General features: G+C 43.5%; 1 protein-coding gene across 1 annotated transcript in view; it reads left to right on the forward strand.

Annotated features, from left to right (window-relative positions):
- RERG (RAS like estrogen regulated growth inhibitor) overlaps positions 1–16,197 on the forward strand; it is a 36,458-nt gene extending 20,261 nt beyond the window's left edge. The window contains exons 3-5 of the mRNA XM_066590713.1: positions 3,053–3,109; positions 4,462–4,535; positions 12,103–16,197. Of these exons, the coding sequence (XP_066446810.1) occupies positions 3,053–3,109; positions 4,462–4,535; positions 12,103–12,510 (539 nt within the window). The 3' untranslated portion in view covers positions 12,511–16,197. The remainder of the gene's footprint in view (positions 1–3,052; positions 3,110–4,461; positions 4,536–12,102) is intronic.
- The last annotated feature ends 9,262 nt before the right edge of the window (positions 16,198–25,459 follow it).

Raw genomic sequence — 25,459 nt, forward strand, 5'->3', positions numbered from 1 at the left:
CTTTTGTATACAAAAAGTTTTGCATGACTGCTGGCAACAGCGAGATTTTGGAAATTAAGATCAAGTGACTTATATGGTAAAATAGTTTTGTAGATGATGAGAAAATGTCTCTTTTTTATGGTCTGGAAGTTATGGAGAACTTGGAAACACTATTTGTATATTTCTCCTAATATTCCAATGGATAATGCCAAATTCCAATCCTGTGAAAGAAAAGTCAGCACGTCCAAAAAATAAAGGTGCACGTAAGCTGCGGCTATGACGATGTGGTTCAAGTAACAAGACGCATACACATTTAATATATGAAAAATGCAGAGCTGTTGTGTGTGATAATCACATAAAAATGCTAATTTATTGGCGTATATTATGATTAAAACATGTGGGCCCATCTACCACACCCCGGCAAACCCCATTAGACAGGCTTCCCTGGGCATAAGCTGGGCATAGTATTTAGTCCGGTATCCCTGAATCACTTGGGGGCTTATGCCCAGAGAGAAGTGCCTGTTACAGTAGGAACCCATCCAATAAGGTTGGTCTGGAAGTGACAGATGGGCTCACTTGTTTTGTATTCTTATGTGATCAGTATAAATAACAGTTATACGTTTTTTCCGATATTAAATGTGCACAAGCACTGTTGCCCCACTTTTTTTGGCTTGTACTGAGTTCCAATCATTTGCCGCACTGCTTATTGTGATCGTATGGTAACCCAATCCATCTTAGTGCTACTTGTACCGGAAGTGATTGTGATGTCCAATACTTCATGCATCTGTAGCTTCTTCCGCTACGGTGACTACAAAGCCAAAAGATTTCATGGTGTAATCCGTCTGGGCTTTTTCAGATGATATCAGAGTGAATTGGAGCTGAATTGTCAAATAAAGGCAGTTCACACCCGGGCAACAATAAAAAAAAGAATAGTTCAGGATGACAGCGTCCACACAAGAAGACCCCCTTTATATTGCATCAAACATTATGCATGCAAAGAATAGAAACCCTGCCTCTCAAAGGATGAGCTTTGATAAAAACTAAGTAAAAGGTTACGACAGAAAGACTATCGTGGCTCTAGATCACCAATTATGACAATTGCGCCTCTCAGCAATTACTGTTTGATCCTTTTATTGAGTCCTGTGTTGCTGTTTTACGCATAATGTAAAATTACATTCAAGCAAGAGGATAAGACGTTTAAAGGCGATGGCCATGTCATGTTCACTCACACTTCCACCTGCTGTGGATTGGATATGGACATATCTATATATATAAAGACGAAAGCCCTCACTGATTCACTGACTGACTCACCACTAATTCTCCAACTTCCCGATGTCGTAGAAATGCGAAATTTGGCACAAGCATAGATTATGTCCAAAATAGGAAAAGTTAATGGGTCCCAACTCGATTATTCAATTCTAAACACAAAAGAATTAGCGTCCGAATTTTACGTACGGAATCTAATTCTCTCACTTCCCGATGTCGTAGAAACATGAAATTTGGCACGAGCATTGATTATGTCATAAATAGGAAAAGTTAATGGATCCCAACTCGATTATTCAATTCTAAGCACAAAAGAATTAGCATCCAAATTTTACATACGGAATCTAATTCTCTCACTTCCCGATGTCGTAGAAACATGAAATTTGGCACGAGCATTGATTATGTCATAAATAGGAAAAGTTAATGGGTCCCAACTCAAGTATTCAATTCTAAGCGCAAAAGAATTAGCGTCCAAATTTTACGTACGTAATCTAATTCTCTCACTTCCTGATGAAACAAATAATTACACAAATTTTTACCGCACAAATGTGAAATTTGCCATGAACATTCTTTGTGTACTAAATATTGGAAATTTAAAGGGTTCAATCCTATGCATAAAAGTAAGTGACCGCCTATGTAATGTAACTAATAACACACATCTGTACTGCACAAACTTGAAATTTGGCATGACCATTCCTTTGTTATGTAACTAATAACATATCTGTACCCCGCAATATATGAGACAGTTATCTTCTCAGCTAAACAAAACTTATCTAGAAATATGAGTATATACTGACAGGAATAAAACTGACTGTCGTATGTATTGAAAGGCTGTAAAGTACAAAAGGAAGTGGACATGGACTGCTGGGATGGAGTATGCCTTTAAGTATAACAAGGGGCTGCAACCTTCAGTCTGGGTAGGAAATGTGAATAAAAAGGGGCGTTACCTTTCAGGGTGAAAATGAGGAGCCTGTGTGAGGTGGCACATTCTGTGGGGTGACATTTTCACATACAGTCTGAGATAAATCTCTCTCCTATCTGCCTATACACTGAGGAAGCGTCGCATGGTTACCTCCCGTGATGTTTCCTGGGTAACGCAAAGAACCATGCAAAATGGTGAGCATACATTTTTCCTCGGTATCTCTAAAGTAACCACGACTTCATAAGATTTTCCGTGTGAACACCAGATAAACACCAGTACCAAATTAACTCAGGTATATCAGCTAGCATTGTTATATAGAGCGCCATCAAATGATGATCCACAGGGGTCCGTTCACTGGCATAACTATGGGGATTCGGTTGCACCTGGGCCCAGGAGCCGTAGGGGGCCCATAAGGCCTCTCTTCTCCATATAGGGAGCCCAGTACTATGAATAAAGCATTATAGTTGGTGGCCCTGTTACAGGTTTTGCATTGGGGCCCAGGAGCTTCAAGTTTTGCCTCTGTGTTAAGAGGTTAAGAGAAGTTGGGGGCCCTAAGATAAACTTTAGCACCCAGGCCCATGAGCCTTTAGCTACACCCCTGGGTCCGTTGTAAAAGTTGTGTGCTATGTGGCCAATATTATCGCTTTCTGAATTGTGGAAAGTCTTCTGCATGGTTGTCCTCCTGAGGCGTTCCTCGCAACGTGTCTGTATATAATGTAGCGGGCTCATTTATGCTGAAGGATTTGTTACTTTTATACTCTAGTTGATTTTTTATGTACATGGGGCATATGAATCCCATGAGAATAACAATGGACACGTTATAGATTGTCTTATGTCTATTCTTTAGCATCGTAGTATAAATTCTTAATGGATTTTCTGTTTTCTCAGCTCTCCTGGTGAGGTTTTTAACGAAACGATTCATCTGGGAATATGACCCGACTTTAGGTAAGTTACATCCTTCTATTGTCTGTAGGAATGTTAAAGGGGTTTTCCAGGCAGCGCCAGCTATCAGTGCTGGGCTACACTGGGGTCGGAGTGGAAGCCGCTGCTCCAACCCTTGTGCAGTGGCCGGCGCTCGTAATTGCAGAAATCAATGGGAGCTGCTCTTATAAATGCAGGCTGGAATCCCATTGATTTCAATGAGAGCCTCATCTACAATTACAAGTGGGTCAGGAAACAGTGACCCCGAATTAACCAGTTAATGTACCCTAATAGTTTGTTAAACAGAAGTACAATTTGTTGATTTATAAGGTGAAATATTCCCTACAATGTCACAGAAAAAAGGTGTACAAGTATACTAAAATCTCAGAAGTACTCACAAACCTAGACAACTAAGGGCTAATGCCCACAGCCAGATTTCTGCCGCATTTTACGCGGCGGAAATCCACGGCATTATGTCGCAGCTATTAGGTTCATTTTGATTGCAAAAAAAAATATACAATTGATCGGCTTGGATGGACGTATCAGCCTGCTTCTTGCCATCTTCTCAATTCATTCATGCGAATATACGTTCGTCTGAATAAGCCCCTACAATGAGTTCTAAGATGTGAGAACACATGTTCACACTAAGTATTAAGAAAGTTTACTTAACGGGATGAAAAGTGAACATGCATACAAGATATCACGAGATATCATCAAAAGAGACAAAAAATGAATAAAATAAATCTTGTTATTTGTATAGCACCAACTTATTCCGCAGCATTTTCAAGTAATTTACTTATTACCCCCCACCAAGCTGGGGGCTCATTTTACTGACCTCGGAAGGATGGAAGGCTGAGTCAACCTTGAGCCAGCTATGTGAAACATGCGGGGATTGAACTCGCAACCTTTAGGTTGTGAGTCAACAACTTGAAGAAGTCGTGTTGATTCATCCATTAGTCCCAGAGGTCGAGAGTAGACTTCACCTGTACCGTTCCATAGTGGACTCCACCCTTCTGAAACAAACTTGTATACCATGGATGATCTTTGCATGATATCTAATGAGAATATCATGCCGCCATTGTCTCATTATTTGTGATGTGGACCGTCTCCTTATCTGTTAAGGAGAATCTGTCCATGTCCAAATGTCTTAAACTTATGGAATGTAAAGAATGTTCAACTAAGTGAATGCTGAAACCAATTGTGCCTTCTATACATATATAGAACCCTAACATTTCAGAAGAACTACTAAGAATTCAACTAGATATCTGTAGCCTTAAAGTCTGGGGACCTGCTGTACGTCACGCTCTGAAGACCTGGTCAGTATCTGGTTTAGTATTTAGGAGCTGCATCTTATTCTCAGCATTTCTCCCCTCCAGAATCTACGTACCGACATCAAACAACAATAGACGATGAATCGGTGGCAATGGAGTTGCTGGACACTGCTGGTCAGGTAAAATATTCGTCATCCATCTGTTAAACAGAAGATACTACTTGAAAACCTAAAGTTTTACCCAAGTGCTTGCAGAAGTGATAGACTAAGGTGACCCATTTGAAAGAGACTCTGCCAATATCTTTTTGCTGCCCTCACTGAGAGCACCATAAGTTAGTGCCTGTCACACTGATTACAGTGATGATGTGTCTGTTGTATGTATCTGTGCAGGAGTTTTAGAGAAACTTGTACTATATTAGTACCGTGTTTCCCCGAAAATAGGACACTGTGTTATATTAATTTTTGCCTCAAAAGAGGCACAGTGTCTTATTTTCGGGGTATGTTATACTTACCCAGCTGCCAGCGCCTTGTCCCTCGCGCTAGTCCCCGCGCCAGCCAGTCGAAGCCACCGGTCGATGAACCAATCACAGCCATTCAGTGATGTCATTCACTGAATGGCTGTGAATGATCAAGCGCTGGCTTTGATTAGTTGGCGCTCAATCCAATCACAGCGCTGTCTTACCGGAGCCGGGGTATTCAAAGCCCCGTCACCAGAAGAGAATCCTGTCAGCACTGAGGACTACAACAGTGTGGGGACCAGCGCGAGGTACACAGACGCCAGTGGCTAGGTGAGTATTGGTTTTTTTTTAACCTAGAGTAGCTAGGGCTTATTTTGGGGGGAGGGTTTATATTTTGTGTCCCTCTCCCCAAAAATAGGGGTAGGGCTTATTTCTGGGGGAAAACAGTAGCAGCCAGACACTTTACTAGTCCTGCATATTCATGAGCTGCAACTTGCCACACCCACCCCACCCTATGCTCAGTAATAAATAGAGAGTTGTCAATCATTGGCTGGAAGGTGAGATGGGTGTAGCTAGCCTGCAGCTCATGAATATGCAGGACTACTTTTAGTAGTCCTCTATGTATGTGGTACTACTGATAAAATGCAAATTTCTCCAAAGCTCCTGCACATATCCACACAGCAGACATATCGCTATAATCAGTGTGCCTTATGCAACCCATAGAGAGGGATGCAAGAAGATAATGACAGTCTCTTTAAGGGCGCCCACCCACTGGCGTTTTTTTTTCCCTGCGAAATTCGCAGCATTTTTTTTCTGCAGGGCTCTATGCGACTTGTAATGTTAAAATGGCGATCGCGCAAAATCGCAATTTACCGCGATTCGCGGTAAATTGCGATTTTGCGCGTTCGCGATTTTAACATTACAAGTCCCATAGACCCTTGCAGAAAAAAAATGCTGCGAATTTCGCAGGGAAAAAAAAACGCCAGTGGGTGGGCGCCCTAAGTCTTATATATAGAAAAACAGCAGAAAGTAACAATAAGTGTGACTGGCAGCGTCTGCAGCGCAACGGCTGACCTCCAGCCTGCTGCTGACCTGACTATTTCCTGAGCTGTGTATAGATATCATTACACTTTGGGGAAACCTACAATAAAGCTCTGGAGCAGCAGCTTGTCCTCCACAGGACAGTCCGCCGGACAGCAACTCCCCTGATTGCATCTCTAGAATGTGACATTTCACTGGACTTGCCATAAAGATTTGACAGGTTGTAGTGAAGTTTCAGAAGTCTTGCTTAGGGAGATGAGGTTCTGAGCCCTCCACTGATTGCTGAAGACGAAAGCAGAGAAGTTCTCATCTGAACATTATGTCTGATCAGCTTTTCTGACTGTCCTTGAGCAACACAGGGGCGCAATAGACTGTAGTACCTTTGAAAGTTTAGTTTCATGTTAACCATTTAATGTCATTTTTTTTAACTTTAAGTGGAAAATGGTGAAAAATTTGTGGGTTTTTAAAATCAAATTTAAGGCTTTTATAACTCAGCAGCTATAAATGAGTATACTGTATGGCCAGAAGTATGTGCACCCCTGACTAACACACCACTCTGCTAATAAGGCTTCCTATAACATCTTGGGGGTTGCTGGAAATATGTGCAGCATCAAATCCTGATAAACTGAAAACTTACTATTAAGTATATACTTACTATATAACTATATAGAAGAGGTGTCAAACCGCAACAAAGTAATTATTATGGGTGACTTTAATTATCCAGATATAATATGGGAAGACGAAACCTGCAAATCTCACAAGGGTGATACGTTTTTGAGAACAATTAAAGCCAACTACGTTACCCAACTTGTGCAGGAGCCAACTAGAGGGAGGGCCACTCTGGACTTATTATTGACTAACAAATGGGACAGAATCATGGGGGTGCAGGTTGAGGGACACTTGGGAAATAGTGACCAAAATATTATTACTGTAATTTCCAGCTGTTATTCAATAGAAAGCCTTATTAGGGAGCGACAAAAAAACTAAACTTTAGTAAAGCAAAATTTGATCAGCTCAGAACTACTATCGGTAACATTAATTGGGACAATGTCCTCAAAAATAACAGTACAGAGGACAAATGGGAGAAGTTTAGAAACATCCTAAATACCTCATGTGAGCAGTTCATACCCTGTAAAAATAAAAGAACTAAAAGTAGAAGGAAACCAATGTGGCGCAACAAGACTGTAAGGGGGGCAATAAACAGAAAATAGAAAGCGTTTAAATTACTAAAACAAAAAGGCAGCGAAGAAGTGCTAAAATCATACAGAGAAAAAAAATAAATTCTGTAAAAAAAAGATCAAAATTGCTAAGGAGGAGGCAGAAAGACTGATTGCCAAAGAAAGCAAAAATAACCCTAAACTATTCTTCAGTTATATAAACAGTTAAAGGATTTGCACTAAATAGTTTTTCCTCAAGTGTATTCACAAATGAAAAAGAAATGTCACATGAGATGCAGGGGAATGAAATGAACCCCTCCCCTTCCCCCGCTAAATATTGCTTGCCTAAGGCTGCATTCCTACGAACGTATATCGGCTCGGTTTTCACGCCGAGCCGATATACGTCCTCCTCATCTGCAGGGGGGGGAGAATGGAAGAGCCAGGAGCAGGAACTCAGCTCCCGCCCCCTCTCTGCCTCCTCTCCGCCCCTCTGCACTATTTGCAATGGGGAGAGGCGGGACGGGGGCAGGGCTAAGTGCCGAGCCGATATACATTCGTGGGAATGCAGCCCAACACAGGAGAAAGTGCAAAGCCGGTCAAAGAGGATTATAATCGATAAATTGCCGGGCCCAGATAGAATAAACCCAAGAGTTTTAAGGAAACTAAGTGATGTGATAATTAGACTGCTATTTCTTATACTTATGGACACTAACGATACCGGGCTTGTACCACTGGAATGGTGCATTGCCAATGTGGTTCCAATATATAAAAAGGCATCTAAAAGAGAGCCTGGTAACTACAGGCCAGTAAGTCTTACTTCAATAATTGGAAAAATATTCAAGGGGTTTCTGCAAGATGCCATCCTGGAATACATCAAGGAGAACAACAGAATAATTCCTCATCAGCATGGGTTCATGAGGGGTCGATCATATCAGACCAATTTAATCAGCTTCTACGATGAAGTAAGTTCTAGGCTGGACCTGGGAGAGTCTATTGATCTCGTATATCTGGACTTCTCTAAAGTAGAGATGAGCGAGCACGCTTGGATAAGGCAGTTACTCGAGTGAGCATCGCTCTTCTCGAGTAACTGCATTCTTGTCCGAGCAGGCTCGGGGGTGGGGCGGCGGGGGGGGGGGGGAGAGTGAGAGAGGTCCCCATTAGTATACATACATGTACACTATACATACACTCTCAGACCTCCACTAGTACAATACATATACACTATACATACACTACTAGCTGCCCATTAGTATACAAACTATACACACACTACCATGTCCCCATTAGTATACATGCATATACACTATACTTACACTACCAGGTCCCCATTAGTATACATATATTTACAATATACATATACTACCATGTCCCCACTAGTATACATCCATATACACTGTACATACTCTACCAAGTCCCCACTAGTATACATACATATACACTATGCAAGTTTACCCTACAGGTCAGATCACATGTTCTTCACATGTGAGGTCTACATGAAAAGTGAGACTGGGGATACTCATGTGCCTTCAGTTGCTGCATCCTGCAGTATTGGTAACTCTCACGCAGGGATCATATGTTTTGTATTGAACACGTCAGGAATGGGTGTTGTTGGGAAATTAGGGCTTTTTAAAGGAAAGTTTGTATATTATATTACACCTAATGAAAGCTTGCTCGTCTGGCGGGAAAATGTCTTATATTTATCATGGATACAAGATGTGATACGGGTGGCAATGAAGGCTCTATTACCCTGTTGGTCTGCTTTAAGCTTGGATACAAGATATGATACAGGTGGGCATGGAGGCTCTAGTATCCTGTTATACCGCCTCTAGCTTGGATACAAGATATGATATGGATGGGCATGGAGGCTCTAGTACCCTGTTGTACCGCCTCCATCTTGGATACAAGATGTGATACGGGCGGGCATGGAGGTTCTGGTACCCTTTTGTGCCACCTCTAGCCTGGATACAAGATGTGATAAGTGTGAATGGAAGCTCTGGTACCCTGTTCTATTGCCTCTAGCTTGGATACAAGATTTGATACGGGTGGGAATGGAGGCTCTAGTACCCTCTTGTACCGTCTCTAGTTTGGATACAAGATGTGATACGGGCAGACATGAAGGCTCTAGTACCCTGTTGTACCACCTCTAGCTTGGAAACAGAATATGATACGGGCGGGCATGGAGATATACAGGTTCCATATGGTATCCTGCCACATATTGCTCCATATTTGCTGTAACTACATAGTAACATAGTTTGTAAGGCCGAATGAAGACAATGTCCACCTAGTCCAGCCTGTTTGTTCTCCTGTGTTGTTGATCCAGAGGAAGGCAAAAAACCCCAAGAGCAGAAGCCAAGTAGCCCTTTTGGGGGGAAAATTCCTTCCCGACTCCCTAATGGCAATCAGACTGTTCCCTAGATCAACCCATAATATTTCCTACCTGCTGTGTATCCAGATTAACAGTTAACCTAAGATTTATATCCTGTAATATCATAGCGCTCTAGAAAGACATCAAGTCCCCTTTTAAACTCCTCCATGGATTTTGCCATCACCACATCCTCAGGCAGAGAGTTCCACAGTCTAACTGCTCTTACAATAAAGAACCCCCTTCTGTGTTGGTGATGAAACCTGCTTTCTTCCAGACGTAGATGATGCCCTCTTGTTACTGTCACAGTCCTGGGTATAAACAGATCGTGGGAGAGATCCTTGTATTGTCCCCTCATGTATTTATACATAGTTATTTGATCACCCCTTAGCCTTCTTTTTTCTAGAGTAAATAATCCCAATTTGGATAGCCTCTCTGGGTATTCCAGTCCCTTCATTCCATGTATTAGTTTAGTTGCCCTTCTTTGAATCCCCTCAAGCACTGTAACATCTTTACTGAGCACCAGTGACCAGAACTGTACGCAGTATTCCATGTGGGGCCTGACTAGTGCCTTATATACTGGAAGAATAATGTTCTCATCCTTCGCCCCTATACCTCTTTTAATGCTTTAATGCATCCCAAGACTTTATTTGCCTTTGCAGCAGCTGACTGGCATTGGTTACTCCAGTTTAGTCTATAATCCACTAGTGCCCCCAGGTCTTTTTCCATATCACTTTTCCCTAGCAGTACCCCATTTAGTGTGTATTGGTGACATCAGTTTCTCCTGCCCATGTGCATAACCTTACATTTATCAACATTGAACTTCATTTGCCATTTTCCTGCCCAAGCCCCCAGCTTATCCAGGTCCGTTTGTAGCCGCACATTGTCCTCCGTTGCATTGATTATATTGTATAATTTTGTGTCATCTGCAAATATTGCTTTTCTAGATCGTGTAAACTCGTAGGCTGTGGAAGTTGGCATCCCAGATGCACTGCAATGTGCACTTATCTGTAGGCATTATCTCTATTTCCAGCTTACTGAGGACAAAACAGCAGAATTCCTATTGGACTGATTTTTGTTAGGTCTTTACTAGGTCTTGTGTGTTTGCATCGTCACTACAAAACAATTACTGAAAGTATAATGCAAGATTGATGAGACAGACAATTACATGAGTAGAAGTTGTCTGAAGAGTTAGATACACTTTAAATACATCTTCCCACACCTGCTGTGACTGGACAAGCTGTGGCTGTCTTTGGGCTATGTCCAGGTGCATGTAACTACTGATCCCTTTCAAGTAGGAATTTGCTTAACCATGGAGGCCATTAGCACCGAGCTGGCCTACTGCATGCACATAACAACAAAACTGGTTTTGAGCAGAGGTGACATTGTGTAGCAGTTCCAGGCACGAGGGTGGAGCCTCAGGTGTAATGACCGCAGGTCTGGAGAGTAGTCAAGGATGAGCCAAAAGTCAGCAACGGGAGGCCTCGGATTGCAGCTTAAATAAATGAGGAGGGTAATGCAGTCCGATGGAAAGCCAAATGTCAGCAATTGGAGGTCTCGGTTAGCAGCACAAATGGATGAGGCTGGTAGCATAGTCAGAGAAGAAGCCAGAAGTCATTATCTTGCCGAAATAGCGGAGGAGCAGGCAACGTGGAGCTTGATCAAATGATGCTGTAAAGCAGCATGTGCTGGTGCAGTGGCAGGGTCAGGCTTTTATAATGAGCCTAATGAGGGACAGAGGTGGGGTCAGGACCAGGAGGCAGGAACTAGATAACCAGGATCATGGAACAAGGCTGATAGTAATGCAAGGGTACTGTCCACAGACTGCATGGCTCAGTAGTGAAAGCCATCGACTGGAGAGCAGGAGGTCCCCCACATTGTTTCAGGTCCAGCACTTCACACAGGACTTGTACATCTCGTTATAGTTGAAATCTTAGACATGGCACAATGTAAATAATTCAGCACATATAATACAGTTACTGTCCACATTCACAGCACATTACATTATCAGTGTCTTCATTCAGGCTTTTCATCACCAAATAATTGAAAACAAATGGACTTCTGGTATCAGCACATCAGCCGGGTGTTCTAGGTCCGTAGAAGAAGCAGTGGCCAACTCTGTAGAGTCCTGGATGAGCTTTAATGTAACTAAGGATATTTTCCCTCACAATATCACTGAGTTACCATTTAGACTACATGACTTGATAAATATAAAGACATTGTTACGTCCCCTCCGGAAGAAGCGGGCGCTGTGGGATCTGTAATAGGCACGTCGCTCACTGTCAGCAGGACTGGCTGCAGCAGCATGCAAGGAAGTGAAGCAAACATTACAAGACGCAGAGAGTTCTATACGCTGTTAGAAAGGCCTAACGGGTAAAATGGTGCAGAAATCAGGAGAGAAGCTTCAGAGGTCTTCTTGGTGCAGCTTAATCAAGATCTTTTTTTGCCTAGAGTTTGCCTTTGACATGCGCTTAAATAAAAAAACACACTTTTAAATTAGCCAGTGGAATTGCATTAAAGGTTTTGTGCACAATAAGAAAAAATGGCCACTTTCTTGAAGTGAACAGGGCTAAGCTGCAGTACTACATACAACCTATGGACAGGTTTGGCTCTGTTTCTGAAGGAAAGCTGCCATATTTCTTCATCCTTGTACAACCCGTTTCTTTGTTCTCACTGCAGTTTTCTTACCGCCCATTACTACACTAATTTATCTTCTCTTTCTTCATCAGGAAGACCCTTTGCAGAGAGAAGGCCACGTACGCTGGGGAGAAGGCTTTATCATCGTTTATGATATCACTGACAAAGGAAGCTTCGAAGACGTTCTGACATTCAAGAACCTGTTAGATGAAGTAAAGAAACCCAAAAATGTCACATTCATCCTGGTGGGAAATAAAGCAGATCTCGGTCACTCTCGTCAAGTCAGCACCGAAGAAGGCGAGAAACTAGCAACAGAACTGGCCTGTGCCTTCTATGAGTGCTCAGCTTGCACTGGGGAAGGGAATATCACGGAGGCGTTTTATGAGCTTTGTCGCGAAATAAGACGGCGGAAAATGATTCAAGGAAAGACCAGAAGGAGAAGCTCGACCACTCACGTTAAACAGGCGATTAACAAAATGTTAACCAAGATCAGCAGCTGAAAACCGCAGAAGGGTGACGGGTGCGGCTCCTGACGAGGGTCCGTGCGAATGACTCTACATTGTACATAGCAAGATTGTACATCCTGCGCTATGTTCTCCATCACTGCTACAGCAACCGCGTCACCACTTACTGCAGGATGGACGGCTCACAGTTATTTCTCTTATCGTGTCACATTTAATAAGAAATTGAATCCCCAATGAGATAATTGTGTCCCTCCTGATAGGTGATCATAGTGAACGGCTTCTCTCCATATAACACTACTAGTAAATCTGATGAGTAGATGAACGTCTACCTGGAAATGTGCTGCTTCCTTTCTACCGTTTTGATTCCCAGCATGAAGATTTCAGCTGACTTTTAAGTGTTCTGTATATCCTCCTGTACAGCTAACTGAAGACCAGTCATCGAGTAATAATTGTCAATGGAGACATGTAAAGGCCTGTGGTTGCTACGCGCCTGGCTCAGGGCTCATAAGCCACGGGCCAGGAGTTCTGCTTCAGCTAACCCACTCCTCATGGTTGCTGGTCATGGTCTGTCCGGAACTTTCTGATGCATTCCTGAGTCTCTTAGTAGACCTCTTGATGCAGCACGAGCAGCCAGGTGTGTTGCTTGAGTCTATAAAAATCAGGTTCAAGCCCTAAAACAAACCCCCCCCCCCCCCAAAAAAAATGTATATACATACAAGAGATAGCATATGTGTAAAAATATCTATGAGTCACCCTTATATTACAGCAGTTCAGTTCTAGTATAAATCTAAATTATTCTAGTCACTAAATAATGGTCAGATAGCAATTGTGTTCAGTGTTAGTGATTGCAGTGCAGTTATCTCCAGTGATAACAGGTGATGTTTTCTCAGATTGGGATCATCCACTTTCCCTTTTGTTTATCTGGGTCCAGACCTCCATGATGTCTTCCAGCCACAACTTGTCTGCACTCTCTTCAATTCTGATAATATCCCAGTGCCTTTCTCAGTGCCCTAACAGTAAAAGTGCCCCTTTTGTGTATTAGTGCGATACTGCCCCCTTCTTCTCCTCCTTCAAAGTAATGTTGCCCGCTGTACATCCCCCCACTAATAGTGCTCCCTCTACTGTATGCCACTGGAGTCAACACACAAAAGACATAAAATGGTGAGATCTAGATGTGAAATGGAGGAGGGGGCACACATGCCATTCTACCGACTTCTCTTTCTAAGCTTGCCTTGCTTATCCCCCTCACTCCACCTTTGGACAGACAGACCCACCAAAACTAGGATTGTCAGCTGACCTGTCTGGTGGAAGAGCCTGGCCACTAAGGAATGTAAGTGGAGCAGGGGCGATTTTATGAAGAGTCACTTGGTATACCCGCAACTGGCTACTATTCGTGATGACCCCCTCCTGGGAAAGACCTGCATCCCCTTCACTGCTGCATCATGCATGCTTGAGTCTCTCTGTGACCCAGCCTTGTATTATGTAGGAAAGCAGCAAGAAAGGATACTGTAGTGCTGGGGGGATTGTGGGCTCCCCTGACTTAGCATTCGCTGCATCTTCTGTATCTACGCCAATGGCGACTGCCATAGGACAGACAAAGAGAATACTGCACGGTTAGATTTTGGTCACAAGTTGAATGTGATGTTTTCCACCATAGACATTAATATAAGTCACAACTGCAACTTTTGCATGATTTGGCTGTTCTTTAACAACCAAACTGCAGACTTCTGATGTCAGGCAACACCTATCCCAGTGCAGCCCTAGCCTTACCGAGTTATAAGTAAACGGTAATTGCCATGACTGTCTCGTACAGTCATTTCTTTTTCCCCCATTAACAATGACGGACACCAGATACTACATCAAACTGAATCAAGACCTGATTCAAAAATATGTGAGGGAATTGAAAAAGGTCATCAGAAGCCTGTCTGTGGGCTCCACAAAACTACTGGACTTGATACAGGAGAACCCCAGAGTTGGAGTATTCTATATGCTTCCAAAACTACACACAGCTGGCAACCCAGGGAGGCTAATTATCTCAGGTGAGGGAAATCTTACTGAAAGAATCTCAGGATGGGTAGAAGGTGTCCTCAAACCACTAGTGAGAAATACAACCAGCTACTTACTGGACACTACTGACCTACTGAACAAACAGTAAACCATAGGTCCCCATCCTGGCCACCATGGATGTGAAATTGTTATATTCCAACATCCCTCATGAAGATGGACTGACTGCCTGCCAGGGGTTGCCTCTGAATTGCTGTTACAACTCACAAGATTCATCCTAGCACATAATAATTTTTCCTTTGGCAAAGATATATTTCCGCAACTCACTGGAACCGCCATGGGCAGTAAAATGGCACCACCATAAGCCATACCTTTCATGGCAAAACTGAAGAGGGACTTTCTGGACTCCTGCTCCAGGAAACCATTGGCCTACTTCCGCTACATTGATGACATCATAATTATCTGGACCAAAACCGAACAAGAACTAATAACATTCCATGAGAGATTCAATGCATTCCACTCCACCATAAACATGACATTAAGCTACTCATATACCGAAATCAACTTTTTGGACATTCCTGTACTGAAAACGTATTAATCATCCCACATACCTCCAATGGGACAGTTTCCACCCTAAACACATCAAAATGTCCATTGTCTATAGCCAGACAATCAGATACAACCGGATCTGCTCCAACCCAATAGACAGAGAAGAATATTAATACCATCTTAAAAGGATATTTATAAATCAGGGCTACCATTCCACCTCAATTGATGACCAAATTACAAGAGCCACCAGGATACCCAGAAATCAACTATTCCAACACACAGAGAAGGAAGGAAATGGTTGTGGACCTCTAGTAGTGACCTACAATTTACAGCTAGAGGTATTTAGGTACTAAGGAAAACTGCAAAGAAACTCCATCATACTCTACACAAGGATGAAAGTCTGAGAACCATATTCCCGGACCCTCCCCTTCTGTCTAACAGGCAACCTCCAAGTCTGAGAAACTTTATAATCAGGAGTGCATTGCCCTGTGGCACACAAAATGTAAGGAGCTGTAAGACCTGCTCACATGTATGGACCGTGGACAGGATACAAATCCCCAACACACAGCAAGACTATATGATCCCGGGGACATTTACATGTTCCACATCTGGTGTTGTGTACCTGCTACTGTGCAGTTAATGTCCTGTTGGGGGTCTTTATGTTGGAGAAATAGGTCGTAAACTAAACGCAAGGATGAGGTCTCATCACCACACAAAGAAAGAAACACCGACTTACCTGCAGCTGAGCATTTTTCTAGTCACGGACACAACATAGAACATATGAAAGTTACTATATTAAAAGGCAACTTCAAGTCTCAGCGTCATAGAAGAATTTGGGAGTTTAGGTTTATAACCATCTTTGATACTCTCAAGTCTAGAATTAACATCGGAAGTGGATTCATGCATCACTGGAGAATATGAGAAATCTATAGCAGAGCTAACACATACGCCTGGTGACTCCTTAACACTAATTTGGAGACCATAAAACTCTCACATCACTTATCAGTGGACTATTTAAGTATTTATTCCTCTGCTCATCCTGTTCTGGTATTGTTTTAAGTGCAAATTAATCACACCATGTCTGTGCCTTCTCATATGTATGTGTATATATATATGGCTCTTCGAATCTATTCCACTGAGCCTGAAGAAGAACCCTAAGTAGGTTTTAAAGCTCGCTATAACATCATGTATTTTTGTTAGCCATTAAAAGGTCTCATATCTACAAGATTACTTGTTTTCTCTTGCTGGGAACAATCACAATGTGCCTTCTGTGACCTGATGTCTGCTGCCTGTTCTGCTTGTTTTACCACCTTGGGACAGTCTTCGTTGGGTCAGGGTTGTATAGGAATCACACAGATATAGAACAGTTCCATTTTTATCTTTAGAAACGATGGCTTCAATGCTTTGCTAGCAGTTTTTCACTGGTAAGTAATACTGAATGATGTGTAAAATGCTCCAAGAACCTGTGACGCTCCGACATCCCTGTGGTGCGACCACCCAAATCACAACTGCTTTGTGTGGCTCTGTCCTATCTCATCGCTGCTGTCTTCTTCCAGTTCCCACTGTTTTCCAACACACCTGTGATGGCTCCTTAACAATAAATCATCACAGCATTTTTTCATTGATGTTTTTGATCCTTGCCTTCCCGGAGCTACAACCTTTTTATTTTTCCATTGACAAAGCCACGAGGGCTTTCTTCGCAGGACATGTGTCAAAAAAAGTTTTAAACATTTTTAGTTTACATAAATTGTTATTTATTTTTATCTTTTCTTAAGCAAAAAAATTTAACATTGTGTAAACAGAATCATTGAATAGTAAAGAAGTAAGAGGGACCAATACTAGGAGAATCCAATAAGCTTAGTAGGTGGTATGTTGCAAAGTGTAAGATCCTCATTCTCAAGCATCCTTTATATATCAAAAGAAAGGGGCCCCTTTACGATTTCAACAATAATCTGGGAAGACGGGACAGGCACCAAAGGCATGGAGGGGGAGGGGGGTTGTAATACAATCATCCCCATGATGGTGGTAACAAATAAAACAGAATGCAGATTAAATAGGGGGGAGTGAAAGGGGCACTAATAGGTTGGCTGGCATTTACTGCATGGATCTGGGCTTGAACAGATGGGTTCCATAGCCGCATAATAAGGCAGTATTGGTACCAGGGTGCCCCGGTTCTTTCAGAAAGTTCCTCATGATCTGTGAGAAGGGCTTCCAACTTCTCGTTGACCATTAGCCATTATCCAGGACAGTTTGATTTTGAAAGGTCAATACTAAACGAAGTGTTCCTCTAGGATTGAGAGATAGCTATACGGGTGGACAGGAAACATAAAGAGATCCATCTAAATATATGCTCGAACATATCTGGAATTTTCCAGCCGAGGAGACTTACCCAGGCTGATATTAGTAATGGTAAATATTAAAGAGTACACTTTAACAACAAAATCTGGGGCAGTTCCACCAAATGTGTAAAAAGGTCCCTTCTCCCCACAACCCGTAAAACAAAAACTCAATTCCTCAGGAAGCATATGGGATAATCTCTGGGGAGTCAGATCCCAACGCATTAATATATCACTCATGGAAGCAGGCAATTCTGCCATTGTCTTGGGCTTTTGCTCTTTCTGCATTTCCTAATTGGTAAAAATGAAATTTTAAACTTTATTCTGCAGGTCAGTGTGACTACTGCGATAACAAGTTTATACATTCTTCATGTTTTACAACTTTTAACTAACATTTTTGGTCACAAACTTGGCCTTCTTAAAACATGACGTAAGTGTGACCTCAAAGCATTGACCTTATTCCAATTTCTCAATCTTGCACTCATTGCAAGATGGAGCATAGATGACACCTCAACACCCCTACACATCCCAAAATACATTCTGCCCCTGCTGATCTTTTATTGTAAGGCAGGTCAGATACTTACGTTTGGTAATGTATCAGGGTTCACCTCCACTCGCTGCACTCCAGCAGTCAAAGTTAACACTCTTATCAGTGACTACAAGTTCTTACACAGCAACATGGACTGAACTTATTAGGCCTCATGTCCACCGGGAAAATCAGGCCCGCTCCGGACATGAGGGCTGAAAATAAGAATTACTCACCTCTCCGCACGCTCCAGATCTTCCCTTCATCGCGGCCTGATCTTCTCTCCGTCATGGCTGGATCTTCTTTCTTCGGCCCGGCGGATGTGCTCGGCACACCGGCTGTGTGCCGCGCGCATGCGCCGGGCACATCCACCAGGCCGAAGAAAGAAGATCTGACGGCGAAGAAGGGAAGACCCGTACCGTCCGGAGCAGGTGAGTTAAATTCTGGTGCGGGTCTCCCGCGGATCCAGACGGCTTCCATAGGCTTCAATAGAAGCCTGCGGGAGCCGTCCCCGCGGGAGACCCGCACCTAAATGGAGCATGTCCGGATTTTTTCCTGCACGCTGGACCCGCACCCGCAGGGAAAAATGACATCCACAGGTATTTAACTACCTGCGGGTGTCTAATGCATCCCTATGGGGCGCGGATCCGCGTGCAGGAAAAACGCTCCGGATTTTAATTCATAATTTGCCCGTGGACATGAGGCCTAAATGTTTAAAGCTTTAATAAGGTGCAATGCTTATGAAGAGTTGCAAAAATTAATACAAAAAGGACATCCCATACAAAGCAAAGAGTTCCAAAAAAATAAGAGTAAAATAAGAATACTAGACCTAACCTGATTTGATCAGTTAATTCTGGGTGTAAAGAGACGCATGGAGTACGGACAGACCTGTAAAAATGTATACAATATTATGGAATTTGACAGGGTCCCTTGGCTTGGGCCACACTTTTAACATTTCCCATGAACACCTGCATAACGCTCCTCCTGACCATAGGATAGGGGCAAGCAAAGTACATACAGGATTACACATTTTTGCAGCTATAATTCTTATTTTGGTTATTTTCCATTTTAGAAAACCCCTAGAGAGGAATTACGTCATGTTTCAGTGCATATGTGTAGAAATCACGTGACACTAAACACAAGGGTCATATCTTTGTCAAGTAAATATTGAGTTTTGAGGGTTCCTAGGACCCTCCGATTCTGCCTTTCAGAACATATAAAGCAGCTGGATTCCCCAAACACAACCATATAACTGGCATTAACCAGAAAATGAATTTTGCCGGGGAAGGTTTAAATTCTGACATTTCCTTTGTACTGTAAATACCCGTCAGACGTGCTGTAGACAATGAAGACAACGCAACCTGTTCTAGTTATTCACATGCATCCTAAGTAAATAATTTTTTTCAGCTTTGCAGTAGGCAATTACGTAACCATTGAGGCCGTTGGTACAGAGCTGGCCGACTGTTTGCACATAAACTATATGATTGGTTTTAGACAAGGGTCACATTGACTCAGGTCAACCAGCTCACACAGGATTTACACACCTTGTTATGATTGGAATCTAAGACAGGTAGATTCTGAACATTTTTATAGCTCATATAATATTGATATTGTACGCATTCACAACCGTCTTTTCTTCTTTGATTATTGCTTTGTGTCATCGCATTCTGAGCCCCATAATGTTTCTGGTTTTCCAGTGATGGAGCTGTGTGAGGTTTTTTGAAGGATGAACTGTCACTTTTATTAGTCCAAAACAAAGGGAAACATTTTGTGTAGTTTGGTTGAGGTTCTGTACCATTGTGAGACTATTTTAAAGTTGAGCTCTTGCAGCCTACTTGATATAGTCATCTTATAAGTCAATATGTAGAATTCAGACCAGAGCTCTCCAGAGAAGGACCTACTCAATGTTCTCTCCCGCTTCCCCACCCAACTAGGTTCAAAGCTCTCAGTCTGTTCATATAGTAGCAGTCCATGCACTAGAGAAATCGCATTTCTAGGTGCTTTAGGGGCTATACATAGCTTCTCAAAAGGGGTACAATCTACTGTTAAATTTGGTCTTGTGGTTAAGGTGTTGATATAACTACATAGTTGAAAAGGCTGGAACCTGGATCCAGTTTGTAGACCTTTAGTTCAAGAAGAGTTCTCACACCCCTGGGGCCCATGACATCTTGCACCAAGGGAGATGTCACTTATACTGTGGTAGAGCAGTTGGTATTGAGGCCTCAAAATGAGATAGTCCTTCACCTCCTGCCCTTTTAGGTCTGGTTAATATGCTATAACTGAGGCGCGGTGGTAAGTTTCACCAGATAAATTTGGTAATCACTTTCTTGAGCTTAGTAAAATAACATTTGGTAAAATACCAGGGGATAGTCTGAAAAATATGTAGGATTTGGGACAGAATATCCATTTTGAGTGCATTCCAAACCCGGAAATCAGAAGTTTTTGCCATTCTTTGAGTTCTGACTCTACAGTCAGTATAAGGGATTTGTGATTTAGATCAAAAATTTGATCTGGGGTTGCAGAAATCTGAATTCCTAAATATTTTGGGAGGAGACCTTCCAATGAAGGGGAATAATTCTTGGAGGTGTATGGCTTCATCTGGGGGGATAGATATATTTAGTATTTTTGACTTTTGTGTGTTTACTAGAGATGAGCGAGCACAAAAATGCTCGGGTGCTCATTGCTCGAGTCGAACTTTCCGCGATGCTCGAGGGTTCGTTTCGAGTAACGAACCCCATTGAAGTCAATGGGCGACTCGAGCATTTTTGTATATCACCCATGGTCTGCTAAGGTTTTCATTGGTGAAAATCTGCAAAACCCAAGAAAGTGATGGAAACGACACAGAAACGGATAGGGAAGGCAAGGGGCAACATGCTGGGCTGCATCTCAGGTTCCCAGGTCCCACTATTAAGCCACAATAGCGGCAAAAGTGCCCCCCCCCCCTGACAATTTTTACTTCGCACAAACCCTCATTAGCAAGGCACACCTTAGCTAAGTACCACACTACCTCCAACTAAGCACAAGCACTGCCTGCGGGACACACCGCTGCCTCTTCTCCTGGGTTACATGCTGCCCAACCCCCCCCCCCAAACGACCCAGTGTCCACAGCGCACACCAAAGTGTCCCTGCCAGCCTTCAGCTGCCCTCATGCCACACGCTGGCTGCATAGCCACACGACCCTCATGTCTATTTATAAGTGTGTCTGCGATCAGGAGGAACCGCAGGCACACACTGCAGAGGGTTGGCAGGGCCAGGCAGCGACCCTCTTGAAAAGGGGCAGGGCGATAGCCCACAATGCTGTACAGAAGCAATGAGAAATCCAATCCTGTGCCACCTCCGTCAGGAGCTGCAAACATGGGCATAGCAATGGGGAATCCATGTGCCACACAGTATTCATTCTGTCAAGGTGTCGCATAGCTCAATCGACATTGCAAGGGGAAAGTCGTCAGTGCTCTGCCCTCTACCCAAGTCAGTCAGTGCCTTTGTGCCAGACAGGTCAAATACCGCGATGGGAACTAAGTTTGCACCATCAGCATAGGGGGGTCCTAGGAAACCCAAGACATGAACAAAAAATAGATCTGAGCGGCCAAACATGGCAGACTTTCACTGCACCCAGGACATAGGCCTCTGCACAAACCCTCAGCAATTGCGGGCCTACAGCGGACTCCAATGCTAGCGTAGCTGTGCACGTCTCATTAGCGCTGTATTGCTGCTGTAGTTTGTCCCAATGCAGTGCCCCGGATAGTAGAGCTAACGTCAGATTAAATACAGGTGGGCTTCGACCCACACTGCATGCCCCAGTCAGACTGGGGTTTTTTATAAGTCGACACAGGCAGGTACCAGTCCCTAATGCGAAGTCCGTGTGGACCGACAGCATGGGTGGGTCCCAGGAAGCCACCGGCGGTACATAAATAAATCCCATTGCATTGCCCTGCACAGCTGAGGTAACGTCAGATAAAATACAGGTGGGCTTCGGCCCACACTGCATGCCCCAGTCAGACCGGGGTTTTTTATACATGCACACGGGCAGGTACAACTCCCCAATGTGAAGTCCCTGTGGACCCACAGCATGGGTGGCTCCCTGGAACCCACCGGCGGTACATAACTATATCCAATTGCAGTGCCATGGACAGCAGAGCTAACGTCAGATTACATACAGGTGTGCTTAGGCCCACACTGCATGCCCTAGTCAGACTGGGTAATTTTTTTGGGGCCATGTACGTGGAACACCGCGATGGGAACACTTAGTGCACCCATAGTATGCACCGACCCCTGTAATACTCCTGTAGCTAAGGTATACGCACACCCCACTAACAGTTATGTTGCAGAAGTCTAGGGAGACCCTATTAACACTTCTGTAGCTACAGTATAGACGGACCCCAGTAACATTTCAGTAGCTGCAGTATAGGCAGAGCCCAGTATCAGTTACATTTCAGTAGTAACGGTATCGACAGACCCCTGTAACAGTTCCGTAACAGCAGGGTAGGCATAGCCCGGTATTAGTGGGATTTCAGTAGTAACAGTATAGACAGATTGACAACACCTATGTGGAAAAGCTAGTATTTTCTAAGACAAGAGAGGGGCATTTGATTGCAATGTAAAGGATACTCAAGGTACTGAAAGTCTGCACTCCTCATCTCAAGCTGGAAAATGGAAAGGCTTCATTCCTATGGTTTCCGTTGTCCATTTCAAAGTGTTAGCAAATAGCAATCCAAGTTTCCGGCTACTACCACGCAAGCATCATTCTTAGGAATTACCAAAGATGATCACAAGTAAAGGCCTCATCATCGGTCAGTCCAAAATCATTCAGGGAGTATGTGGTTCTCAGCTGGCCTGCTTCCATTTAGGATCGGTACCTGCTGCCACTCAGTCCCTTGCCCTGCAGGGATGGTGTGTTCTATAGTCACCTGTATTCCGACCTCAGCTGTACGCTAATCTTTGGACTTAGCAGTACCAGGAACTTTTAAGCCACCAATGCTCTACCAGTCGGCTCAAAGCTTCAGCTAGGGATAACGGAATACTACCGCGGTTGCATTTAGTTGGTTTTCAGGAAGTGGCCAGGATTAAGTGGGCCGTGGACCTATTAGCGCAGTTTTATTTCGTTGGTTTTCGGAATGTGGCCAGGATGAAATGTGGAGTGTGGATATAGTAGCGCGGTTTTATTTAGTTGGTTTTCGGAATGTGGCCAGGATTAAGTGGGCCATGGTGGGGGGCTCTCTTATTGTGTCATTTAAGGTGAAATTCTTGGACTGCCGCCAGACGGACCACTGCGAAAGCATTTGCCAAGAATGTTTTCATTGTTGGAGGAGGAGGAGGGGGATGTCTTTGAGGCAGTACGTGTCCTGTCCCCGTGTCCGTGGTTATATGCACCTTACCAGTAACAACGTTGGTGGGAAAGTGGTCGCGACTGTGAACCTATTAGCAAGCGGTTTTATTTCGTTGGTTTTCGGAATGTGCCAGGATGAAATGTAGAGTGTTGATATAGTAGCGTGGTTTTATTTAGTTGGTTTTCGGAATGTGGCCAGGATTAAGTGGACCGTGGTGGGGGACTCTCTTATTGTGTCATTTAAGGTGATATTCTTGGACTGCCGCCAGACGGACCACTGCGAAAGCATTTGCCAAGAATGTTTTCATTGTTGGAGGAGGAGGAGGGGGATGTCTTTGAGGCAGTACGTGTCCTGTCCCCGTGTCCGTGGTTATATGCACCTTACCAGTAACCGTGTCGCTGAAAAACTGTCGCGCCTGGGGACCTAATAGCGTGGCCTCGCCACCATTATGTCTTTGGCAAGCCTCCGTTTCCACAACCCTGTAACATAGCAGTAGCAGCAGTATAGGCAGAGCCGAGAATTAGTAACATTTCAGTGGTAAGAGTATGGACAGACCCCAGTAACATTTTATTGGCAGCAGTAGGGACTGACCCCAGTAACATTTCATTTCCAGCAGTATAGACACACCCCTGTAACATTTCAGTAGTATAAGTCTAGACAGACCCCAGTAACATTTCAGTTCCAGCAGTGTAGACAACCCCATTAACATTTCAGTAGTATCAGTTGCGACATGCCCCAGTAACATTTCAGTTCCAGCAGTGCAGACAGACCCCAGTAACATTTCAGTTCCAGCAGTGCGGACAGACCCCAGTAACATTTCAGTTCCAGCAGTGCAGACAGACCCCAGTAACATTTCAGTAGTATCATTAGGGACAGGCCCCAGTAACATTTCAGTAGCAACAGCATAGACAGACCCCAGTAACATTTCATTTACAGCAGTATTGACAGACCCCAGTAACATTTCAGTTCCAACAGTGCAGACAGACCACAGTAACATTTCAGTAGTATCATTAGCGACAGGCCCCAGTAACATTTCAGTAACAACAGTATAGACAGACCCCAGTAACATTTCATTTACAGCAGTATTGACAGACCCCAGTAACATTTCAGTTCCAACAGTGCAGACAGACCACAGTAACATTTCAGTAGTATCATTAGCGACAGGCCCCAGTAACATTTCAGTAGTATCATTAGGGACAAGCCCCAGTAACATTTCAGTAGCAACAGTATAGACAGACCCCAGTAACATTTCATTTACAGCAGTATTGACAGACCCCAGTAACATTTCAGTTCCAGCAGTGCAGACAGACCCCAGTAACATTTCAGTAGTATCATTAGGGACAAGCCCCAGTAACATTTCAGTTCCAGCAGTGCGGACAGACCCCAGTAACATTTCAGTAGTAGTAACAGTATAGACACACCCCTTTAACATTTCCGTTGCAGCAGTGTAGGCTGAGCCCAGTAACATTTCATTTGCAGCAGTATTGACAGAGTGCAGTAACTTTTCAGTTGTAATAACAGTATAGACAGACCCCAGTAACATTTACGTTGAAGCAGTATGGGCAAAGCTGCAGATTCATAATGCCCTTGCAGCAGTGTAGGGAGAGCACAGTATTTGTTACATTTCAGTAGTAGCAGTATTGTCAGACCCCAGTAACATTTACGTAGAAGCAGTATGGGCAAAGCAGCAGAAAAACATTTCCCTGGCAGCAGTGTAGGGAGAGTACAGCATTTGTAACATTTCAGTAGTAGCAGTATAGACAGGCCCCAGTAACATTTACGTAGAAGCAGTATGGTGAAAGCAGCAGAAAAACATTTCCCTGGCAGCAGTGTAGGGAGAGCATAGTATTTGTAACATTTCAGTAGTAGCAGTATAGACAGGCCCCAGTAACATTTATGTAGAAGCAGTATGGTCAAAGCAGCAGAAAAACATTTCCCTGGCAGCAGTGTAGGGAGAGCATAGTATTTGTAACATTTCAGTAGTAGCAGTATAGACAGGCCCCAATAACATTTACGTAGAAGCAGTATGGGCAAAGCAGCAGAAAAACATTTCCCTGGCAGCAGTGTAGGGAGAGTATAGTATTTGTAACATTTCAGTAGTAGCAGTATAGACAGGCCCCAATAACATTTACGTAGAAGCAGTATGGGCAAAGCAGCAGAAAAACATTTCCCTGGCAGCAGTGTAGGGAGAGCATAGCATTTGTAACATTTCAGTAGTAGCAGTATAGACAGGCCCCAGTAAC

The sequence above is a fragment of the Eleutherodactylus coqui genome, chromosome 2 (genome assembly GCF_035609145.1).
Source record: "Eleutherodactylus coqui strain aEleCoq1 chromosome 2, aEleCoq1.hap1, whole genome shotgun sequence".
Lineage (NCBI taxonomy): Eukaryota > Metazoa > Chordata > Amphibia > Anura > Eleutherodactylidae > Eleutherodactylus > Eleutherodactylus coqui.